The 22529-nt window shown below is 46.7% G+C and overlaps 2 protein-coding genes and 2 long non-coding RNA genes across 17 annotated transcripts in view; all 4 read left to right on the forward strand.

Moving 5' to 3' along the window:
• The first annotated feature begins 4320 nt into the window (after positions 1-4320).
• Positions 4321-6875, forward strand: LOC149912377 (rho GTPase-activating protein 33-like). Its single transcript, XM_090131049.1, has 5 exons — positions 4321-4726; positions 5275-5361; positions 5705-5782; positions 6434-6556; positions 6738-6875. The coding sequence occupies exons 3-5, from the start codon at positions 5729-5731 to the stop codon at positions 6873-6875; spliced, it is 315 nt and encodes a 104-aa protein (XP_089987175.1). The 5' UTR covers positions 4321-4726; positions 5275-5361; positions 5705-5728.
• Positions 6876-7128: 253 nt separating this feature from the next.
• On the forward strand, positions 7129-8175 carry LOC149912378 (uncharacterized). Its single transcript, XR_016461498.1, has 3 exons — positions 7129-7210; positions 7686-7829; positions 8106-8175. It is a non-coding gene; the product is annotated as an uncharacterized LOC149912378 (long non-coding RNA).
• A 138-nt stretch (positions 8176-8313) lies between these two features.
• On the forward strand, positions 8314-11057 carry LOC149912379 (rho GTPase-activating protein 32-like). The gene is made up of 7 exons (XM_090132022.1): positions 8314-8436; positions 8602-8684; positions 8822-8929; positions 9283-9428; positions 9892-10096; positions 10271-10416; positions 10605-11057. The coding sequence occupies exons 1-7, from the start codon at positions 8377-8379 to the stop codon at positions 11039-11041; spliced, it is 1185 nt and encodes a 394-aa protein (XP_089988148.1). The 5' UTR covers positions 8314-8376; the 3' UTR covers positions 11042-11057.
• Positions 11058-13001: 1944 nt separating this feature from the next.
• LOC149912380 (uncharacterized) overlaps positions 13002-22529 on the forward strand; it is a 31750-nt gene continuing 22222 nt past the window's right edge. For 4 of the 14 annotated variants that reach the window (XR_016461806.1, XR_016461803.1, XR_016461804.1 and 1 more), the window contains exons 1-3: positions 13002-15558; positions 16388-17829; positions 18156-18256. This is a non-coding gene — a long non-coding RNA (uncharacterized LOC149912380). Of the gene's footprint in view, positions 15559-16387; positions 17851-18155; positions 18257-18350; positions 18532-22529 lie in introns of all 14 variants that reach the window. The other 10 variants (XR_016461797.1, XR_016461800.1, XR_016461799.1 and 7 more) reach the window with 8 other exon arrangements.

The following is a 22529-nucleotide window of genomic DNA, read 5'->3' on the forward strand; positions in this document are numbered from 1 at the left end:
ATGTTAATCAACACGTAGTTAGTTTTCAGTGGTGATTAGCTATGTGTTTAGTCAGAGGTGCAATGATTCTAATGGTGAAAGAAAGACATTCCCAGTTGTCATCAGGTGGAACACACTTCAGACTGGAATCCTCAAGCAGACTGCAGTCAAGCTTTCTTAATTATTCGTTGTTGTTATCAATTCAGACGCATCTCTTAATTCCTGCTTGAATGAACATTCTGTAATAACCTGCTGAGACAGTGCAAGGCTTGACAATGAGACTATAGTTTATGAAAGCAGCACTTTTTACTTCCTTTACAAGTTCTTATCTGAATGCTAAATACAACATCAATTCACTTCTCACTGGGTTGAACGTTTTAAATATTTGGTAAATCTAAGGTTCTAATTCTGACATTTAACATGAAAATATTAAAATTCCTTGTAAGTACTTTTTTGTTAGAATGCCAGATGCTAAAGGGATGAAGTGGCACAAGAAAGCAAAATATCTCTGCTGATGTCAGGAAGGACTGTAAGAATGGAAAGGCTGGTGTTTGCCATGGGCAGGGAAACACATCTGGTTTTCATCTTCTCTTTGTGTGCCAGAAAAAGAGGAGAGTGTGCCTGCAACTTGCACCCCTGCTGCCCTCTTCTGCTGAGATGGTGAAATGTTGCAGCTTCTAGAAGGACATCAGGACAAAGATATGTAATGAAAATAAGTCCAGGCTGGCTGTCCTTGTGGGCATCAGCTGCTGGCATCTGCATTGCTGCTGCCATGAGCATGGCACAGCAGGTAAGAGATTGCTTTTCTTTGTGTGACACAGGAGCTCTTGACTTGAAAGCTAGAGGGATGCAATAGAAAGAGCTGCAACTTCTGCCAGACATGGCAAAGGTGAGTGGGATGCTGTTTCAATTAGTTCTGATGTCAGGAAGGACTGTAAGGATGGAAAGGCTGGTGTTTGCCATGGGCACGGAAACACATCTGGTTTTCATGTTCTGTTTGTTTTTGAGTGCCAGAAAAACAGAGGAGAGTGTGCCCTCACCTTGGACCCCTCCTGCCCTCTGCTGCTGAGATGGAGAAATGTCCCAGCTCCAACAAGGACATCAGGACAAAGATAAGTAATCAAAATATTTCCAGGCTGGCTGTACTTGTGGGTATCTGTTGCTGGAAAATTTAATGGCAGTAAACAGCCTAGATAATGACAGAATGAGGGTGACAATAGAATGGTACGTAATCACAGTGCAATGAAAAAAGTATGCAGGGTGCAGGAAGGGAGGTGTGGACATTCTGAGTTGCAACTCTTTATTTGCTCCAGAAAGCTCTATCAGAATGGAAGACTGAAGGAAATACTTTGAGTGCTTTTTTAATGTGACTGGATGAAAGATCCATGTGGCAAATTGAATAACTGAGTGGTAAAGGGACATAGATACCTCACTGTTTCATGGAACCTTTCAATTAAGCATCTGAGCACTGCGTACAGGACTTGGGAATATAAGTATTAGAGGATGATGGAATATCTTTATTTGGAAGGGACCTCGAGGATCATGTATTCCACCTCCTGGTTCCACACCGGACCTCCTATGGGTCAAGCCCTGTGTCTGAGAGCATTGTGCAAATGCTCTTTGGCCTTTGTCAGCTCAGTGCCAAACCACTGCCCTGGGGAGCCAGTGCCACATTCCATGTATCTAGTTCATCCTACAGAATGATGCCAAGAACAGTTATAGAGATCGACTTACAAACAAAATTCTTGTTTTGAATTAATGGTACACTCACCATTTAAAAAAAAAAAAAAAAAAAAAAAGATGAAAAAGATAAAAGAAGAAAAAAAAAGAAAAAAAAAATCAAAGCAACATTCTTACACTGGCATTTTACAGTATTGTCAGATTTTTGAAATTCTGTTCTGTCATATAAGATTCTCTCATCATGAAATAATGACCAAGTTCTCTTTTCAGATGTAAACATACAAATGTTAAAGGCACCACTGCTGTTCAAGAGTACATTACCAGCTCAAACACTGCTTTGGCTGTAAAACTGAAGGTAGTAAGGAATTTTATCAAGGAGTTAGAAGAAAACATGTAAGTGTAGATTTAAAAGCAACCTGTATTGTTACTTAGAGTTTGATATAGTGTAATCCAATGCACAGTACTTGTAACGTGTGTTTTACAAAATGCTTTGCAATGTAGGCATCTATTAAGATAAATGCTGCAAGTTCTAATATGTCCATGACCTTTTCAAACTGTTCCTTACTCCTACACATCACTACGAGTAGTTCTTCTGTCAGGAAGGATCACATGAGTAATTAACCTGTGACCTTAAGTTTGGAATTAAATGCATACAGTGGAAGTAAGAACTGTGGGTTATTTTGCTCTTTCAGTGTTGAACAGCCGAGGTGTTTTGTTTTGGAGGGTGGATAGTGATGGGACAAGTGGGGAATGGCTTTAAACTGAGACGGGGGGTGTTGAGGTTTAGGTTGGATGTGAGGAGGAAGTTTTTCAGCCAGAGGGTGGTGAGGCACTGGAACAGGTTGCCCAGGGAGGCTGTGGATGCCCCATCCCTGCAGGCATCCAAGGCCAGGCTGGATGTGGCTCTGGGCAGCCTGGGCTGCTGGTTGGCAGGTCAGAAAGCCCACAGGACTTTATTGCAGCCCTGGGTGCAGGGGGATCACTGCTCCTAGCATGCACACAGAAGAGCTGGAGCACACAGGTGATGTACATTCCACTTGTGAACATTCCTGCAATTGCAGAGAGCGTGCGCCTGTTCCAATCACTGCTGCACAGATTAAAAACTGATTGCAGATGAGCTGTTTTGGTATGGGGTTCTTGCCAACGGTCTGCAGTGGCTGTGTGATTCCTCGGGGAGTTGCTCTCCAGCCCAAAGGTCATGTCCTAAGTCGACCAGATCCCGTTTGTGTCCAGAAATGGCTGACAACAGATCAGCTGCTGGTCAAGTTTCTAACATCACACTGGCCTTGCTCCAGTGTCTGTGTCATCAGCCCCAGCACATACGGTGCACCTCTTCAAGGCTTTGCAACACTGAGACTCTGCACTTGGGCTCCAGACATCCTGCTGCACCAAGAGGTTATTCTAGCATAACCACGATTATAGGCAGTGTTTAGACAAGCTCTTACAGGAAAACCATGAACACAAGGCTAAAGAGAGACTAAGTGATGCACTGTGCAGGAATACTCATGGAAGTCTTCACAGTGCAGGAGTCTGATCTGATTACAGATGCTGTGCTTTAAGTACCCCTTATCATATCTTTTTTTTCACTGTTGTGCAGGGGTTGGACTCAGTGATCTCTGGAGGCTGGAGATGCTGTTTACTAATGGAAGATGGAGAGAGGAAAAGCAAGTTCAAGGCATGCTGTGCATAGCGACCACATGGCATCTGCACCATTTCCCCCTGCACCAAGGAGGAGCAGCTCACAAGCTTGGCCTGGGCCAGGGAAGGGAGCAGACAAACATCTGGACCGACCCCAAACGAGCTGGTTCTGCAGGTTGGGTGTCTTCTGCTGCTTGTCTCACATCCTGCTGCTCAGCGGTAGATTTGTTCCTGCTCAGTGCTAACAGGAAACTCACACAGCATTTCTGTTTCAGCTGTGCCAACGCTTTGATCCCTTGCTGCTTGGATGGGGCGTTTGAAGAACGATGCCTGTGCTGATGTCCAGCCAGGCTTTGGGGATGAGTCTCCACACCAGGGTCCGTCTGGCAGGACTGAGGGTTGGGGATCCGGCCAGGTCGAGTCCAGTGTGCTTTGCTCTTGTTCTTAGTGCTTGTTTTTGCTCAGGAGGGCAGGAGGTGAACCTCGTGAACCAATGCCTGCAGACGGGGTTTGCAGAGAAAGAGGTCCTGCAGGCCTTGTGTGACAGCCACGGAGCTGCAGCGAGGCTGCATCCGTGTAAAACACCAGAGATCCACGGAGGTGTGAAGGGGAGCTGTGGGCTGCAGTCACGCAGGAAGGGATGTGCATGCTCGGGGTTTGGTTGTTGTGTGTGTGTTAAGTGACTGTGATACCACTGCTGGGTCAGTGTGAGTGTACGGAACAAGTGTGACAGCCTTTTTGATGGAGCCCTGTGAAAGGAGTCCTATGGACTTGAGATCCAACAATCAGCCTGTGGGCATCATCCAGGATTTGGGGTAGGGGATGAGGCAAGGGAAGTTGGGCTGAGAAAGTGATTAAGCAGTCTGGCAGCAGTTCTGTGTTTCTCCCATCTCCTGCTTTATTTCCTTCCAGGTGAAATAGATGGGTGCTGCAACATGCCCTTGAATGTAACAAAACCCACTCTAGTGTGGATTTGACATGGGCCCAGCACTGCAAGGTACGCTGCTGGGAGGAAGCGTCCATCTGGCTGAGGGCAGGAAGGCCCTCCAGAGGGATGCACTGAGGCCAGTTGTGCGAGGCTCAACAAGAGCAAGCGCCAGGTCCTGCGCTTTGGTCATGACGACCCCGTGCCAGCTTCTCCAGGATTTGGCTGGGCTAGAATTCCAAGCAGCCCCTGATTCCAGAACGTTGGGCTGGGCTGTTGGAATCTTCTGCCCTTGTGACTGGTCTTGCCTCCCCACCCTGTCCGTCGTGGTGGAGCAGCCTGGTGGCCCTCAGTGATGTCATAAGGGCTAGAATGAGGGGAGGAGCAGTGCGTGCTGCGTCCCTTCATTGGAGCGCTGGAGCTCTGACTGAGCAGCTCGCTTGTTGCACTTGTGCACCGACTGCGTCCCTTTGTCTTCACACCGTCCTGTGCAGCACCTTGTAGGTAAGCTGAGACAGTGTGGGAGAGACGGGGGGACAGTGAGTGCTGAGAACTGCTGGCTGGCGGAGCTCATAGGATCACATTATCTCCATCAGCAGAGGGGTGGCCATGAGGGACAGGGAGGTGATCGTCCCCCCCTGCTCTGCTCTTGTGAGGCCCCAGCTGCAGTACAGTGTCCAGAAAGACAGGGAGCTGTTGGAGAGGGTCCAGAGGCGAGCCACAGAGATGATCAGGGGACAGGAGCACCTCCCCTGCAAAGACAGGCTGAGGGAGCTGGGCTTGTTCAGCCTGGAGAAATGAAGGCTGTGGGGTGACCTCATGGCAGCCTTCAGTACCTAAAGGGAGCCTAAAAAGAGGAGGGGAATCAACTCTTTGAAAGGGTAGATAACAGCAGGACAAAGGGAAATGGTTTTAAGTTGAAAACTTAAGTTTTTAAGTTGAGGGAGGGCAGATTTTGGTTTTTCCCTTGTAGTCTTTGCTAAACCGTGGAAGCAAACTGACCTGCTCTTTCTCTCTCCTCTCTCCACCCTCTGCCTGCTTCCCTGCTGCAGCTTTTGCTCGTGGAAGATCAGAGCATAGTGACAAGGAACGGCTGCGGATTCGTGAGATTTGTCTCCCTCGTTCTGATCTCTTGCCAGGTACCTGCCATGGTTTGTCCCCCCACATGCTTTAGCAGCCCGTGACGCCCCGTGTTTAGTAACACAGCCTCATCCAGCTTTGATGGGACGCTGGTCACGTGTGGGTTTTCTCCACATGCTCTGCAGCTCAGCCCTCAGAAGGATGCTGTCTGTGGTGCTGTGACCAGCTGGTTTTATGGAAAGCAATCCCTTAGGCAAAGAGTCCCAGCCCCAGCTTGTGCAGAGCTGCACAGCATCACCAGGGACACCAGCAGGCGTGCTTGGGCTGTGTGAGTGTGCCCGACAGCTGTAGGGAGCACAGCAGAGATGTGAACAGAGAAAATAAAAGTGTGTTTCTTTTCAGTTCCAGCTTGTCACACCTACACTGATGGCTGTGGCGTGCAGCGAGATCAGCTGTGGGCCTGACGTGGCATGGACAGAGGTAAAGTATGAAGCTCTGATTGGTCTTTGTTCCCTGACTGCAGCCAGTAGAGTGAGCCGCAGATGTGCTCTCCTGCTTTCCAAGAGAGCTCCTCTGTGGCAAGACAGCAGTGCAAGTGTGGCAAGTTTATAAAACTACCAGAGCCATCTCGGCTGTTGTGTTTGTCCTCTACTGACTTTTCCCTTGAAATGGCTGCAGAAACAACAATCATTCTCTGCTCTGTTTGGCCTCGCTGTTGGTTGGACTGCTCAAGAGAGCTGCTTGGTGCTTGCAATGGCACTGTTTGCACCTTGTAACTGCAGCCATAGCTTTGGTTTCCCTCTTCACGGTCTCCTAGCATCTTAAACAGTCAGCCTTCCTGCACAAAGAGCGCAGGAAAGGAGGGGGCAAAATACACAAGGCCACCTGCCTGCGTCAGTGCCATTGCTGATTAGTCTGGGCGGGGAGAGATGCATCTTTGCATTGCCTGGCGTGTGCCTGCTGCACACCAGGGAGAGAAACAGCCGTTATTAGACTTGCAGTTCCTTCTGAAGTGCCCATGATAAGGACCGAGTGCATTTCCTGCAGCTTTCTCTCCAGATGTGCTCCTCACCTTGAAATCCTCCTCGTTGGTTCCCAGCTCCTCACCGTGGCCTGTGCTCTCTGTTTCAGACTGAGAACAAGGGGAAACCCCTGCTGGACCATGGGGAGTCAGCTGTGAACATTCCAGCTATTGCTGCTGCCCATGTCGTTAAGAGATACGTTGCCCAGGCAGCGGATGAACTCTCCTTTGAGGTAAGCAGTTCAAGGCGTTCCTTGTTGCTCAATTTTACAATGGCAAATGCCCTCAGAGCTGCACTGGTGCAAGTGCTCTCAAGCTCGGCGATGTTTGGCAGTGCAGAAGAATGCAGACATTTGAGCTGTGCTTTCCTCCCAGCCGTGCTGAAGCTGGGATTGACACTGCAATCTCTTGCAGGTGGGAGACATCGTGTGTGTCATCGACATGCCACCAAAGGAGCTGACCCCCTGGTGGAGAGGCAAGCTCGGCTTCCAGGTAGGCACAAGATTCAGACTGGAGAGTGCAACTGCAGTAAAGGCAGGAATCTCAGCTTAGAGCTGCTCTGCCTGCACAGGATGCCTAATGGACGTAAACAGTTTCCCTGTGTCGGTGTCAGAGGACCTTGCCTTTGGCTGCAAATGTTGAAAAATTATTACCTTTATGCTGTGAACTATGGCCATTTTCTGCTGGATAGTCTTATGGAACGTCAGGCAAGCACGTTCCGAGGGAAATGTTATGTGGCTTTTGGTTTAACAGTTCAGACCTGAGAAGTGCTGCATGCAATAGTTGGCCTCTCTTCTTGTTACAGGTTGGATTTTTCCCAGGGGAGTGTGTGGAACTCATTAATAAGAACATTCCTGAGGCACTCATCAACTCAGTGCCAAAGCCAGGTAGGGATGTTACATTTGATGGTGTGGGGAAGCAAAATGAAGTCTTTTTGGGGGTGCGTTCCATGTTTAGTACCTCCTTTATCCATCCCACATTGTCCTCTGGGTTGATGAATCTTCATGCATACCATGGGGCAGTGATTTGGCCCAATCCTCCTGATTTTATGATTGGACTTGGCAAAACTATAGAATACTCATGGAATGGCTTGGGATGGAAGGGACCTCAGGGATCATCATGCTCCAACCCTCCTCAGGATGGTCTCCCAGCCCCCACATTTAATGTGAGACTAGACCAGGCTGCCCAGGGCCCCATCCAACCTGGCCTTGGGCTCCTCCAGAGATGGGGAAAATCCCTTTTTGTATGTACTGGTTGGTAATGTTCTTCCCGTTCTGACGTGCTCTGTAGAATGTGCTGTGCTCGGCCTCGTCCAACGGAGCCAGACCTGAAATGACCTGGTTTCTTCCTTTTGTTGTGCAGTGCCCAAGAAACGCAGCAAGATCCTCACCTTCCTTCGTTCCTTGGTGAAGGCCCGCCCAAAGAAACCGACCGAGCGGGAGGTGGAGAAGGAAAGGGTGTTTGGCGGTGACCTGGGAGAGCATCTTCTCCACTCCGGTCGTGATGGTAAGGAGCTGCCCATTCCTGAGATCTTCCACTGCTGGGCATCTAAAGAAGATGAAAGGGAGCTCATATCTAGCAGGGGGCAGGCTGATAACAGTGGAGGCACGTGTAATGGGAGTTGATGGCTGAAGGATCAAGTGAGGCGGATGCTCCTAAGAGACAAGCACATCTGTATTTGCTTCAGCCAAGCCTGGCTGGGCTTAGTGGATGGGATGTGAAGCACAGCCTGCAGCACGACTGAATCAGGAGCTCCACTGACGGCTGGCACGTGTTCTTCAGTCCCCCAGGTCCTCCAGAGCTGCGCTGAGTTCATTGAGCAGCACGGCGTGGTGCAGGGGATATACCGCCTGTCCGGCGTCGCATCCAACATCCAGAGACTGCGGTAAGAGTGCTGCGACTGACACAGCCTGAGTGCATCTGGTGTGGCTTTGGGCTTGCCTTCCTCTCGCTCAACCGGGTTTGCGTCCCTCTCTCCAGGCAGGAATTTGAGTCGGAGCAGATTCCTGAGCTCACCGTCCGTGACATTCACAGCGTGAGCTCCCTCTGCAAGATGTACTTCAGGGAGCTCCCGAACCCTCTGCTCACCCACCAGCTGTACGGCAAGTTCTCGGTAAGCACAAGGCCACGTCTTTCATTTCCCTCTTCCTGGGCCTCTTGGCAGATGGCGGCAGCAGTGCCCCAGCTCTGAGGCCCTTTTGCTGTCAGCCCCACGAGGTTTACTCGCAGTGGTGTACTAGCCTGATTGGTGTCTCGCTCCCTTTCTGCACTACTCCAGGATGCTGTTGGTGCCGCTACAGAGGAGGAGCGGCTGCTCAGAATGCAGGACGTCATCCAGCAGCTGCCCGTTCCTCACTACAGGTCAGTGTTGCCCTCAGCCGGCTGAGCTCAGCCCTGCTGCATTGCAGAGGGCAACGATGCAGTTCCAGCCTTTGTCTTTCTGAATTACAGCACAGCATGCTTGTTGGTGCTGAACGTTTGCCTCTCTTGTTTTCCAGGACTCTGGAGTATCTGATGAGACACTTGGCGTGTCTGGCTGGGAGCTCCACGATAACAAACATGCATTCCAAGAACCTAGCCATTGTGTGGGCTCCAAACCTCTTAAGGTAAACTTCTGGTTCTGTTTCAACACTTCCTCTGTTCTCCAGTTAAGAAAAACAGTCCTCTCTTTTTCTCCATCAAATGTGCTCTTCTCCTGTAAAATCTGTGGCTGACAGAAGCGCAGGAGCCTGGGCTGTTCTCCAACCCCACGGGCACAATGTCTAGGTGACAATTTCTGCAGTCTTGTTGAGATGGGACTGACGTGTCCTTGATCATCCAGGAGAATTTCTGCAGTGCCATCACTGATTGCCCACTGTGGAAGTCTCCAGAGCCTCAGCTGACAGCTTTTGGCTGCAACAATTCAGACTCGGGGAAACGGTCTTGGAGAAATGACTTCTAAAATCTGCCTTTTCTACAGATCACAGCAGAACGAGTCTGCCTGCGCCAGCGGAAGAGCTGCCTGCATGGAGCTGCAGACACAGTCAGATGTGGTGGAATTCATGATCAACCACACCGACGTCCTCTTCTGCTCCAAATCCAGAGCACACATCGCAGATGCAGCAGGTGAGTGTCTTCCTCCATTAGCTTTATCTTGACCTGACACCTTGACCAAATGCAGGCCTTCTCCAGGACCTTTGAGATACTCTTTTACCATCAAGGGGACAGCAGACCTCTGGGCTTCCATTAGGGTATGGCATCCTGTTGCTGGATGCTGAGAATGTCCAAGCCCAAATTTCACAAGGAGGAAACCGTCATTATTATGGTTTGCATGCAGGAAAAGCTTCATGCAAGCATGGCAGCGAAGCTTTCTCAGTTCCCTGCCCCTTTTATCTAGGGGTGAGATCTCTTAATGATGACCGTGTCCTTTGCCATAAACACACCTCTGCCCACCTGGTTATTTTGAGCTCCTCTTCTTCCAGTGGCTCGGATAAGCAAGCCTGAGAAAAATACAGCACCTCCCCCAGAACTGTGGTGGCTGTGCTGCTGCTTCCTGATCCTCGCTCTTACCTGTGGTTTTCTTTGACAGGGCACAATTCTCTCCCAGGGCCCAAGTCTGTGGGGGTCTCTTCTGCTGCCACAAAGCTGCTCAGCCTGGAGGAGGCACAGGCACAGAGGCGAGGCCACAGCAGCTCTCCTGTTGTGACAGAGAGCAGCCCCGACATTGAAGTGGAAGAAAGCCCTGCAGCTGGGCAGGGCAAATTCCACACCGTCGTTGACTTTCCATCTGAAAGGTAAAGAGGACTTTCTTTTCCAGCACCCAGCATCATTGTTTGGGTGGGTTTTCTGTTTTTCTGCAGAAACCAGGCAGTGCTAGGAACAAGCAACTGCTGCCAAGAGCTCAGTGCTGCTCTTCCCTCACCCTGCACCACGCACGACTCACAGCATTGGCTGTTTTCTCTCTCCAGGCAAAATCCACCCAGCAAGACTGAGGAATCACCAGCTAGCAGTTGGTGTTGCTGCTTCAGCCTCAGAAAGCCATCCTCTGGCAGCAAACGCCAACTGCAGCGCAATGCCAGGCAGCCCTCAGAAACAGCAGTGGTAGTCCTGGCAGGTAAGGGTGCAAATGCAGCTTCCAAATCCCTGCTTTTCAGGAACATAGAATTCAAGCTTGCTCTGCACTTGTATCTCCTTCTGGCATTCCAGCCCCTGCCTAACATCTTCAGTTCACCCCTGATCAAGAACCACTGTCGTAATTCAGTTTGTGAAAGTTTGACACTAACCCCTGTGTATCCTTTCTAGGTGAATCGAGCCCTGGCCAACCCACAAGATCCAGGGCAAGTAGCGAGGATGCTCTCTGTGCTTCCATCATTGGAGAGCTCATAGGGAGCACAAATTGCTGCAACTCCAACAGCAGCCTTCCATCTAACAACAGTAACAACAGTGATGGAGAGAAGGAGCTCATTCAAGTTCATGCTCTCATTACACCTGGCTCTGCTGAAAATGCTGACCTGAGCCTGCCAGACACCACCGTGACCAACCTGGATTTTAACCCCGTGCCTTTGCTGTGCAGCCCAGCCCAAGCACAGTCAGAATGCCCCGAAAGTTGCACCTCTGTGCAGGAACAGGCCAGGATCAGTGAGGAAGAGCAGAGCCTCTTGCAGGGGGACTTTCAATCAGGCCTCCAGTCCCAGGCACTGGACAGCAGCACTGAGAGCTCTGAGCCACTCTCTCCATGACAAGACAGGATGAGTCCCATCGTCACCATCGACCTCTCACACCCTCCTGTCTTTTATATAATAATAAAAGCACACTTGTGCTCAATCAACGTCTTGACTGCTTCCAGAGTCTTCATTCACACGGACTGGGATGAATGCAGCACACAGCAAGGCACCCCAGCTTGCAATGCTGTGGCTGTGGGGTGCGTGCAGCACAGCTCTGGGGTTTTTCCCATTTTGTCTGGCTTTGGGATGTCTGCAGGGGGAGCTCTGCTACCATTTGGCGTGGTAGCAAATAATCTCTCGCATCCTGGATGCTGCTCATGATACTCCCAAGCTTCCTGGCTGTGGCTTTGTGATGCTTTTCAGGGCTTTCTGATGCATTTTCATGCCTTGGATGTTGCTTAACACCTCTCTCCTCCCACCATGTCCTTTCCTGGCTCCCACCTACGTGCTGGCCGTGCAGATCTTACTTCTCCAGCAAAATTGGTGTGCCCTTATCTTACTAGAGAAAGGGCCTCTCACCATGGCACAAAGCTGCTAGAGTTTCCCAGGACACAGGAACAAGATTTTCTCCACTTTTCCACTCTTCCACTGTAGCATTTTGCAGTCAATGCTTTGGGGTTTTGGCAGAACTCACGGGTTTCCCTAGTGTAGGATACTGGCTTCTATATTGCCAAGATACCTCATGGTAATTTTGGTCGCCCAGATTTCTGCTCTGTTGGGGATGAAAAAAGAGGCTGAATTTCCCACCGTCAGTCCCACAGATTCCTTCTCTCCCATTGGAAACGTCTGGGACATTACTGAGAAAAACACTGCAGTCTTTTGTTCAGGCGTTGGCAAAGGCAATGCTCCCTGCATTCCTTGCAGGGGGCTTTTTCCATGACTTTTTCACTGCTGTACACAAGTGCATACGGATACTTGGACACTCCGATGTAGGTCGCTCCAAAAGTAATGCCTGCTGTTGATTTCGATGGAAACTGCAGCTCTGCTGCCATCTGCTGGCACGACAACAAAACGTAATGGAGTATTTGTAGGAAGGTTCAGCCTCTGCTGCCGTACCACCAACAGTCACCTCTGATATCACGGGCATTCATCATTATCTGTCATCACAACACCTGAACGTACGGCCACTGACACAGATTGCTGACAAGGCCTACGATTAACCTGCAGCAATGAGGAAACCCATGAAGTCTACGTGGAAATGATAAAAGCTGACCAGGATAACTGCCAGCCAAGTTTCATGTTACAGATCGGTGTATCATTTCTGTATTTGGCAGGGTTGAGCAGTCGGCAGTTGGAAAACAAAGCACTGGATTTTGCAGTGTTAGTGAAAGAGTGAGATGTGAACAAATGAACCACTTGTCACGTACTGCCTTCTTCTGTAGCGACATTAAACTCTGCAGAAATACATTTTTCCTGTGTTTGCCTGCATTTGTGAGGAACCGGGGCAGAAAGAGAGCAGCGTCGGGCAGAGGGGATGAAAGATGGAACCCTGCTTTCTCGGGCTCTCCTGCTTGCAGGAGGCCGCCACCGCAACCGCGAAGAACGTCTGCTTTATCCGAGACGCCGTCCCAGAGCGTTATGTGGAGACTTCCCACACTGCGGCACGTCCTCCGGCATCACCGCGAAGTGCGGACGCCTCGACCGCCGAGGTTCGCCGCTTCGGAGCCGTTCCCGCCAGAAGCGCAGCGACGGCCCGCGAGGCGCGGCGCGGTTCCGGCCGCTTCCCTCACTCACGGCTCCCCGAGGCGACGGAGCGGCCGCGCGGCTCTCGGCCGGGCGGCTCTCGCGAGAGCGGCCGACGCGGCGGGGACGTCGCCGGGGCTCGCCTGGAAAAAGCCTCGGGGGCGGAGCGGAGGCGGCGGGGCGCGAGGATCGCCCGGGCCGCTTTAACGAGGAGAAGCCGCGAGCCGCTCGGACGCGGGACCGCGCGGCGAGGGCGGCCGTCGGCGCCGCCGGGCGAGCGGTGAGTGCGCGGCTCCCGTTGACGGCCCGGCGGCCGCAGCTCCGGAGGCGCCGAGTGGCCGCGGCCGCGCCCGGCGGAAGGCTGACGCCGCAGCTGCGGAGCCCCGGGTGCTGCTGGGCGCCGGCAGACCGGGCGGCTTGTGGAGATGGAAGCTGCGGGTTGTGTCGGTGAAAGACACGGAGAGCCTCAGCAAATTCAAGTGCAAGGTCTTGCACCTCTCTACTTTGCGCTGGTGAGACCTTACCTGGAGTCCTGTGTCCAGACGTGGAGTCCTCAGTACAGGAGAGACGTAGACCCGTTGGATTGTATTGAGTGGAGGGCCATAAGAATTATCCAAGGGGTGAAGCACCTCTCCTATGAGGACAGGCTGAAAGAGCTGGGGCTGCTCAGCCTGGAGAAGAGAAGGCTCTGAGGTGATTGTGGCATTTCAGTATCTCAATGGGAGCTACAGGAACAAAGGTGATAGATTCTTTATCAGGGTCTGTTGTGATAGGACCAGGGGAAATGGTTTTAAGCTTAAAAAGGATGGATTTAGGTTAGATATAAGGAAAAAGTTTTTTTACAGTAAGGGTGGTAAGGCAGTGGAACAGATCGCCCAGAGATGTGGTGGATGCTGTGTCCCTAGTGACTTTCAAGGCAGTGTGCTGGATTAAACCATGGGGAACCTGATGTAGATGTAAATGTCCCTGTTCATTGCAGAGGAGTTGGACTAGATGACTTCTAAAGGTCTGTTCCAACCCTAAGGATTCTATGATAAAAGTCACTATACACACTTTCTTGGCTTTGATTTCTGTCTCTTGCCACATACTCTTCCTTTCCTCCTGTCACTAATACAAACATCTCACTTGCTTTTCTCTATTTTGTTTCCATGTAATCTTCTAGTGTCTTTGGATGCCTTTCTTGCACTCAGTTTCTTTGTTTCCTACACAAAGGAAACCCACCCGTGACCCTTTCTTCCCCCCACTCTTCTAACTTCTTTCCAGGCATTCCATTCCTAAACTTATTGGTATTCTGAACTCTCCTCTGATTTCATCATGGCAACAATCCATCCTCCATCCTTGACATCTCTCTAGAATTTCTCTCACTAAAGCCTTTGATGACTGCAGCTGAATCTCAGATCCACATCAGTATGCTTATCTTTTTCAAATTATCAGACACCTGCCTCACATTTAACCAGGCTTTTCTTACTGAATTCTTGCCCTTCCTCAGGGTCTGTATCCTCTCTGAGCTTCTCTCATTATTCTCCAACTTTTTTTTTTTTCCAGTTTCATTTTGGGGGGTGTGGGGTGGAAGCAGGACAACACCTTTAACTTCCTATGGGTTTTGGATAAATTTTTTGTCTCTATCCACACTGTCTGTGGATAACTTTGTCAGGAAACAAAGTCAGTTCCAAATTCTGAGACAGAAGCAGATTAAAACTTGTTTTTCTCTCTTTGGTGCTCTCTTCCAAACATTCAGCAATCCACTCTATTTAGCTGTGACTAGAGGAAAACTCATTTTCTCTAGGCCACCTGGCAGCTTTGTGTCCTGTTTGTTCAGTCCTTAGTCACTGAGGTTATGGCCTGTGACTAGAGTGCTGCAGCAGTGTGACAACCAGAATAAAAAATGGCCACAGAGTTGAATTAGGTAGAAACAAGTCAGTTTTGAAACGAGTGTCACAGTACCTTGAAGAACACCTACAAGAAGATTTACTGTCATTAAAAACTAAGTATTTGACTCGGGTGTTCAGCATTTGTGTGCGTGCTGCATGGCCTGAATTCAGTGCTCTACAAAAGTTTCTGTTGTTTGGCATAAAAGAGGTCTGGATCCTGTACTTTGCTACCCTAGTATCTCTGGTTCTGCTGGTACATCTCTTGTGCCTGGAGCTGGCTCTCCATCTAACTGAGGCATCATCTTTAACACTTAAAAAAAACAAGCTCAAGGAAAAAGGTTTTGGTGATGTGACATGAAAATAGACAGCACAAATACAGACCTGCAGTAACAGAAGAAATACGTGCTAGGTGTTGAATATAATTTGGAAACCAAGCCACAGATGAGAGGTCTTACTTGATTTGGTTTATTTTTGCTAATCAGAAAGTCAGTAGATGTAAACCACAGATGCAGCATAGGGATATTCAGTCAGGTGATGCAACATGTATCTAATAGTTTTTTCATAATTACAATGATTAATAGATATTAGCATGATAATGACTCTCTTCCTAGCTTAAAATATGTTATCACTAAATTTGAAAATGGCACACTAATAAATAGGGCTTCTAAAAGAGCGTGTTGGTAAAACCTTGTTTTATCTACTTGTTTTTCACTGTAATATCAATATATTGAAACCATTTGCACAGGGCCAAGTAATTGTGAGGGAATAAAACAGCATATGAGGTTATAATTACTATGTTAGGTAAAACAGAGCATTATCAGTCTTCATTGTTGTTGTTTTTTTTTCCCTTCCAATTACTCGATATTCCAGGAAACTTTTCACAGCTGAGCCATTGTGTTTTCTTCAGAAGTTAGAAAGAAGATTGGCAGCCATGCAGCCAAGTACTGGAAGAACTGCACTATTTCATCCTACTCTTCTGTGAGTTTCTATTATTTACCACGTAAGAACAACTTCTTTGTAATGTCTCCCTTGTAGAAAAATGACATGTTTATCTTCAGTGCCAGCCCTTGATTTCCAGTGCATGTTCAAAATAGTTAATGGGTAAAGGAATGCTGGCTGGTTTTATGCTAAGAAAAAAAGCCTCCACAAGTTCACAGTTAGTAAAGTACACTATTTTTTTTTTTTTTTTTTTTTTTTTTTTGCCAGATGGTCTGCTGGTTTCTCAAGTCTTCTTATGTAACATGAGGGAACATTTTGTTGTTTGAATTGTTGTAACTGCCTATTTTCTGTGTTCAAAGGAATAGATTCCCTTACATCTGGGGTATTTTTAACTGGATAATGTAACTCAGAGTGATAATACATAAAAACAGACTTCTGTGTTGGTTGTTTGAAAGAAAGTTGTTTCTTCATTAGAAATACTAGAAATGTAATAATTTGATTTGGTAGTTAGTTTTTCATCTGAATATTAAGTTCCGAGCAGAAAAGAAAATAGCACTAAGTTTAATTGTATGCTTTGAACAAGTTTTAATAACCTATACACTTTCTTAAATATCCCTCAGTAGTGTATGCTATTATTGTCCTTAGAACCCCTGGATGTCCTTGTTTTAATAGTTCAAAGCATGTGAAAAATCTTTATCTCGAAGAATATAACAACTGGGATTTTTTATTTGTACATGATAACACACTAAATTCTATCACCTTTAATTAACTTGATGCCATAATTCACTGCTGCAGATCTGAATACAAAGATTGCTGGGGCAATGCTTTGAGGGCCAAAACTTCAGCTAGACTGTTGTGTCTTTTGAAGGAATTATGCAGATCCTTTCTATTTGAGGGTCTAGCTTTTGGCTGTCATCTTACGAAGTCACTGCTTTCCATGGACTTCCTGGCATTCGCCTTAATCAAGAGTTGGTGAGGGATAAAAGCCCCTGGCTGATCTCATATCTGCAGTTCTTGCATAACCATTGTAGTAAGTATCATCCTTAATCTAACATTGTGAAATGGTTTAATTTATAGTGATTAAAAAGGTGCAAAAATATGTCAACCTTCACATACCTTTGGAAGATCATAGAATCATATAATGGCTTAGATTGGAAAGGACCTTACAGGCCCCCCCCAGCCCCAACCCCTGCCATGTGCAGGGCTGCCCCCCACCAGCTCAGCTGCCCAGGGCCCCATCCAGCCTGGCCTCGAGCGCCTCCAGGGATGGGGCACCACAGCTTCTCTGGGCAGCTGTGCCAGCGCCTCACCAACCTCTGGGTACAGCATTTCCTCCTAACATCTAACTTAAATTGCCCCCTTTTTAATTTAAAATCATTTCCCCCTGTCCTATTACTAGCAGACTGTGTAAAAACTTGTAAGCTCCCTTCAAGTACTGGGAGGCTGCAATCAGGCCTGCCCAGAGCCTTCTCTTCTCCAAGCTACACAAGCCCAGCTCCCTCAGCCTTTCTTCACAGGAAATGTTCTCCAGCCCTCTCATCATCTCCAGGGCCACCTCTGGACCTGCTTCAGCAGCTCCACATCCTTACTGTACTGGGATGCAGTACTCCAGATGGGGCCTCACAAGGACAGAGGGGAGCAATAGCTCGGGTTGGGTAAAAGCCAGCATCCTGGCCGAGAAGCAAGGATGTGTAAGCAGTGTGCTTACATGTATTTCTGAAGCTGTAGTTTGATTTTTATGGTGTATATATGTATGGGAAGAATGGCCTGAACCTCTGATTGATCACCTGAGGTGAGCAATGAGTCAGCCCTGGGAGCACAGGTGAAGGCAACTCAGCTGTGCTGCTGGAAGGAGTGGAGCCTGGCTGCACCTCTCCTAGACCCATTTAAGAGCTGACTACCAGTGGGGAAGGATCTTTTTCTGGAGATACCTTCTTTGGAGTTTTACAGCAAGCCCAGGTAAGCGTAATCACTCTATCTATTCTTTCTTTGGTGTATGTAATAATCTGCTTAGCCAAACTCTCTTGTGTTTCGTAATTATAATGTCTGTGTATTCATTGATTGTACAGTATAACTAAGATTTTCTAGCATGTGTTCACTGCAGTTGGGAATTATCTAGGGCAAACACGAAAACCTGGCAAACTGTAGTATTGTGGAGTAGAGAGAAATCCTGCAGTTGAACAACTTGCAAGTAGAGACATCTAAGCAGAGAACTAATCGCTTAATAGTATTTTTTTATCGTTTGTTTTCTTGAGAGCAAGAAGGCAAAATGGAAGTCAAGAAGTAAGAATGGACATCATGAAAACATCAGTAAGAATTTCTGTTCTAAAAGTAAGCTAGAGAAGGAGTCTGTAAATACTTAAAATGCCACATTAATCATAAATTATTTTTCTTGAGTTCCTATATTCAAGTTTGTTTAAATAAGAGGTTGACATAATCTCTGTTTATGCTTGTGTGTGCATAGCAATATATTTGGAGATGCTCAGGTAGTAGAAAATGGTGGGCCAGTAACTCAGTCACTCTGTTATAGCAAGAAAGAATTTAAAACATCCCTATAATGTAATAGAAATAGTTGCTAGTCAAAAATGGATTTTTTTGGTTCCCAGTCCTTAACAATACATTTCTCTGGTCTTGAGTCAACAGGTGGGTTGTTCATTACAAGATGAAGAAAATCCAGCAGAACTGTGTGGAGCACTGAGGGCATAGCAAAATAATGGATCGTCAGTACCAGATGGATGTATGTATTTCTTAAAATTCCCATGTTTTTATGTAGCAATATAGATGGCTCTACTTATCTTGTCCTTAGTACACTTCAAATACTTTGATTCCAGCCTGTTCTGACTTCCTTGTCAGTACCAACTGGGGTACAAATCATCTCACTTGACATCAAACCTGTAACCGTTAGGTGTGAAGTTAAGCTGGCTGAAGATCAGATTTGGCTGCTATGGACGTTCTAAGTGCATCTACAGAGGAAGCTTAATCTTTCCCATCCCAGATGGCTGTCTTGAAAAGGTGTGGATTGCTATCCTTAATCACTGCTTTCTCTTTGCTGAATATATAGGGAATGTAAATACTAACTTAAGATAGTATGTCTAATTTTTGGATGGCTGATTCTAGAGAGCAGAAATTCTATTTTAAGGAGGCAGACAAATCCTTCCATGCGGTACTGTTCTTTCTGGGATGTGGTGTCTTATGTACTTTGAGGAAGATAACAATTTAACTGCTCTGTCCTGTACTCCTGGTGTATTTGTTTGGTGCTGGGGGAGTACTGGTCCATTAGGATTCCGGTATGAAAGGCACTCAGAGTCTGTAAGGTACCATTTGACCTGCTGTTTATTAGATTGAATGCTAAAAGGACAGAATAATAAATAACTGATGTCCCTTTAGATGCTAAGAACCCCAAGTTATGCAGCACCGAAGAAGCATCTGATCCATGCACAACACTATGCAGACCCCTTATTTGAAGGGGTACTCCCATTTGGATAATTTCCCAACATGCCAGCTTTTTGCTGTACTTCTAGACAAAGGCAGGATAACCCAAGTGGCATAATCACTGGTACTAAATGGGAGCTGGAGTTTTTGTGAAGGAAACTTAAAACTTGATTGCAGTACTGAATCAACAGGTGAGAATGATGCCTAGAGCACAGATCCACGGCAGTTCTAGCCATTCGGTTACATTCACTTGTGGCCTTTAATGTCAGGAAAGGAGTTGAGCACTGAGCTGTGTATGCTCTGTTTTGCTGAGAGTTGCAGCGTGGCTTATTGAGTCAAACTGCCATCTCTTCCTGGAAGGCAGGTTCCATTTAAGACACTTTTGTTTCTCACACACTCCAGATTATGCAGATGCACGTTTAAAGGTTGTGAATGACTGGCTCTGGGTCTTTTGAAATGCTCCTTTCCTACCTATCTACTTCAACAAGTAAATAGTTTTGTGTCAAGTTAAAGATCAGAGGGCATTATTCTACCTGATCGTATTTGTGGCTTGGAGACCATCATTATGGCAGATTTCCTGCTCTGAAGAGTACTGCTATGGCATTTAGCTAAGAAACAGAAATTCTGTTGAAAAGACAGACCTCTTCTGTTACTGAGGCTTACTGTCTAGAAGTGCTTTTTTTGGGAGAGCAATTTGAAGGAAATTGTCCTGGGAGCTTGAGACATGTCTAACTGTAGACAGAGCTGTTCAGATCTGTTTCCAACCACCACAGAGCCAACAAGAAAGCTGCCCCAACTCCTCTGTAGAGGTCTTATGTGACTGATGATGGGGCAAGGCCAGGGCCGCCTCCTGTTACCTATCCCCCTGTCAAGGAAGAAGCATTGCTGCACTTGTGTTTTCCAGAAGAGGTGACAGACCTTGGCAGTGTGACGTCTGGGATGCTAGCAAGGAAGTCAAGCTGGCCCTAAGAAAAACTGAAAAAGCGTCTGGATGTAAATATTGCCTTGATAACCTGGGATTCCCCTATTGCATCTGTTTGCAGAGGGACTGGGCTTTTTCTTGGTGATGGACTGACAAATTAATGAAGAAGATTCAGTATGGATCAGATAGATAGAATTGGAGCTGGAGGTCTCAGCAGCAGTATGAGATGCCTAAACAGTGTCACCCTATGAACTCAGAAGGCTCAGGGTGCATTACAGTCATACATGAATTCATGGAGTTCAGTAAAAGACTCATGGTAGGAGTTGCATGGTCAAGGCATCTGGCTTTTGATCTGAAATATGCTGCATTTAACACAGTACTCAAACTGATGGTGTGGGGCCAGAGCAATGGAAATCTGTGTCCTAATATGCAGTTAAGTCATATTATGGGCCTTGCAGACCAATTTAATGTCAAATTATTATTATTTGGAAGAGAATATCAGTGTACAGCATGGCAGACACAGATGAATGAAAGGATTTTCATTTGTAATTGGCTTGAAGCTAATTTCTTTTCTATTAGGATCTCCTCTACCAAGATTTAATAGTAATCAGAGGGCTGAGGAGGCTTCCCGTGCTCTTCAGCTGCAGTAGCATGTGCAGTGTCAATTTACTGGGTCTGTAGGTGAAGTCTGTGCCCTTTATCTCAAATCCCTGGGCACTGCCTGCCTTTTAACTACATTTCTGGCTTTTCATCTGATGTTCCTCCCCTTGTTTACAGATACTTGATTTTACCTTGGTAATCCAGTTTGGCTTGAAACTTTATTCTGGACGATGAGCTTTAATCTCTTACTAAGTTAACAAGAAAGCGGGCATGGTTTTAGGTTTGCTCAAAGAAAGCTTAGCAGTGATTATGTGGGGACGTTTTAGAAGTCAAAGGTCTAGTTTCATTTGATTCTGTTTTCTGTATTGTTTACCATCTCTGTCTTAATGTTTGGTGGCATAGCTAACTTCATCTCCCCAGCGTCACCGATTCATTCCTAAGTTTGTTGCTTGGATGAATCTCAGCTGTATTCACTCCTCTCTGTGCCTTATTCTCAGATTTGGTCGTTTCCTCTTTTTTTTTTCCCCAGGCATATATTGAAGTGCAACCTTTTCCATGTAGTCCTCTTTTTCCTTTGGTGTCCAGACAGTACTACCTCCTCTTCATCCTGAGCTGATGAGATTTATTGCCACCCTGCTTCAATCTGATCAGGCAGTCAGGAACTTTCTTGCTGTTGATGGAATTGTTAAAACTTTCCCAACTGTGCTTTTTAGAGTTTCCAGTCTCTTGAGTTTACTGTGGCAAGATCAAGGTTCTCAGAATTCTTGTATGCCTATTCATTATGAGTAAAAACAATGTTTTTCATCTGTCAACTGAAGACATGCTCAGAGTGCTAAGTAAACATGCTACAACAGACAGCAAGAAGGCTAAGCCTTTAAAATCCCCTTCATTTGCTGTGATTTGTGACTGCTGTCTTTCATTTTTTGAGTTTTGTAGGACTTGTATCTAACCCGCTTACCCTGTGGCATTCATTCAGATGTTGTGCAGGTCAGAGCAGAAGTCTGCATTTGTGCGTTTGAGATTTGCTGTAGTTTGAGTCTAGCTTTAATATATTGATTCACTGGATGAAGGACTGATTCAGCCTTGATGTGACTGTTAAACTGCAGTAGGTAGAGACCTTGACTACAGCTTGCTCTGCCTTGAACTTGGCCGTCATGATCACTTGGGCACCACTCCTGGAAAGCTGCTGAGTATAAACTTAGCCTGAGAGGATGAATCTGTTAAATTATCTAACTTTTAACAGGTGGACTTCCTTAGATGGAGAAGTCTCTGTTATTCTATGGAAAATGCCTTTCAGAATTGAGGAAGAATGTATGAAAAGGAAAAATATGCAAAATTGGCATTTTCTTTGGCTATGGGATACTCAGAACAACTTAACAGTTACGGTTGGCATGTAAGTAATGTGAGATGAGATGAAACTTCTTTTTGAATCTGAAGTTTTCAAAACTTCAGAGATGACGTAGATGCTATTGCAAAATAGCATAGTGGTTACAAGTGACATGCTTTTGTACCCATATAACAAGCAGAAAAGATTGTGTATTATTTAGAATAATTTAGAATAATTCAAATAGAATTAGAAAAAATCCTTTATGTAAGCAAGAATGAATTTGGTATTCCAAGCACTGTCATTCATGGAAACTTGTCAGTGCTCATGTATCATAGATATCTACTGGGATACTTACAAATACATGCACTTAGGTACAAGACCTAATATTTGCAAACTAATGAAGATCATTTAGTTCAGACACTGAAACTAGCAAACAAGAATAACCTTAATGAAATAAAATAACCCCACAATAATCAACTGTTAGGATTCTGATAGGCTTTTGTAACAAGTCTTTATCTCAGATACTAGAAATACCTTTGGAAAAGACAGATGGGGAGCTTTCTGACTGGTTTTGTGAGAACAGCCAAAATGTGCTCTGAAAAGGCATTTCCTCCTGTATGACCTGATGCACTGATGTGTGTCCAAGCTGCAGCTCATTTCACAAGTGTTGCTGGGCTTGTTAATGGTGCGTTGAGAGAGCTTTTCCTCATCTGAAACTGCTCATTAATG

Source organism: Phasianus colchicus, chromosome Z, assembly GCF_987193195.1.
Source record: "Phasianus colchicus chromosome Z, bPhaCol1.hap1.1, whole genome shotgun sequence".
Classification (NCBI taxonomy): Eukaryota; Metazoa; Chordata; class Aves; order Galliformes; family Phasianidae; genus Phasianus; species Phasianus colchicus.

What these genes read in the sequence shown, in the direction of transcription:
- LOC149912377 (XM_090131049.1), top strand. Translation starts at nt 5,729, where the DNA reads ATGGCTGTGGCGTGCAGCGAGATCAGCTGTGGGCCTGACGTGGCATGG. An exon ending in CTGACGTGGCATGGACAGAG is followed by an intron (nt 5,783 to 6,433) that starts GTAAAGTATGAA and finishes TCTCTGTTTCAG; the next exon opens with ACTGAGAACAAGGGGAAACC. An exon ending in CGGATGAACTCTCCTTTGAG is followed by an intron (nt 6,557 to 6,737) that starts GTAAGCAGTTCA and finishes AATCTCTTGCAG; the next exon opens with GTGGGAGACATCGTGTGTGT.
- LOC149912379 (XM_090132022.1), top strand. Translation starts at nt 8,377, where the DNA reads ATGTACTTCAGGGAGCTCCCGAACCCTCTGCTCACCCACCAGCTGTAC. An exon ending in AGCTGTACGGCAAGTTCTCG is followed by an intron (nt 8,437 to 8,601) that starts GTAAGCACAAGG and finishes GCACTACTCCAG; the next exon opens with GATGCTGTTGGTGCCGCTAC. An exon ending in CTGCCCGTTCCTCACTACAG is followed by an intron (nt 8,685 to 8,821) that starts GTCAGTGTTGCC and finishes CTTGTTTTCCAG; the next exon opens with GACTCTGGAGTATCTGATGA.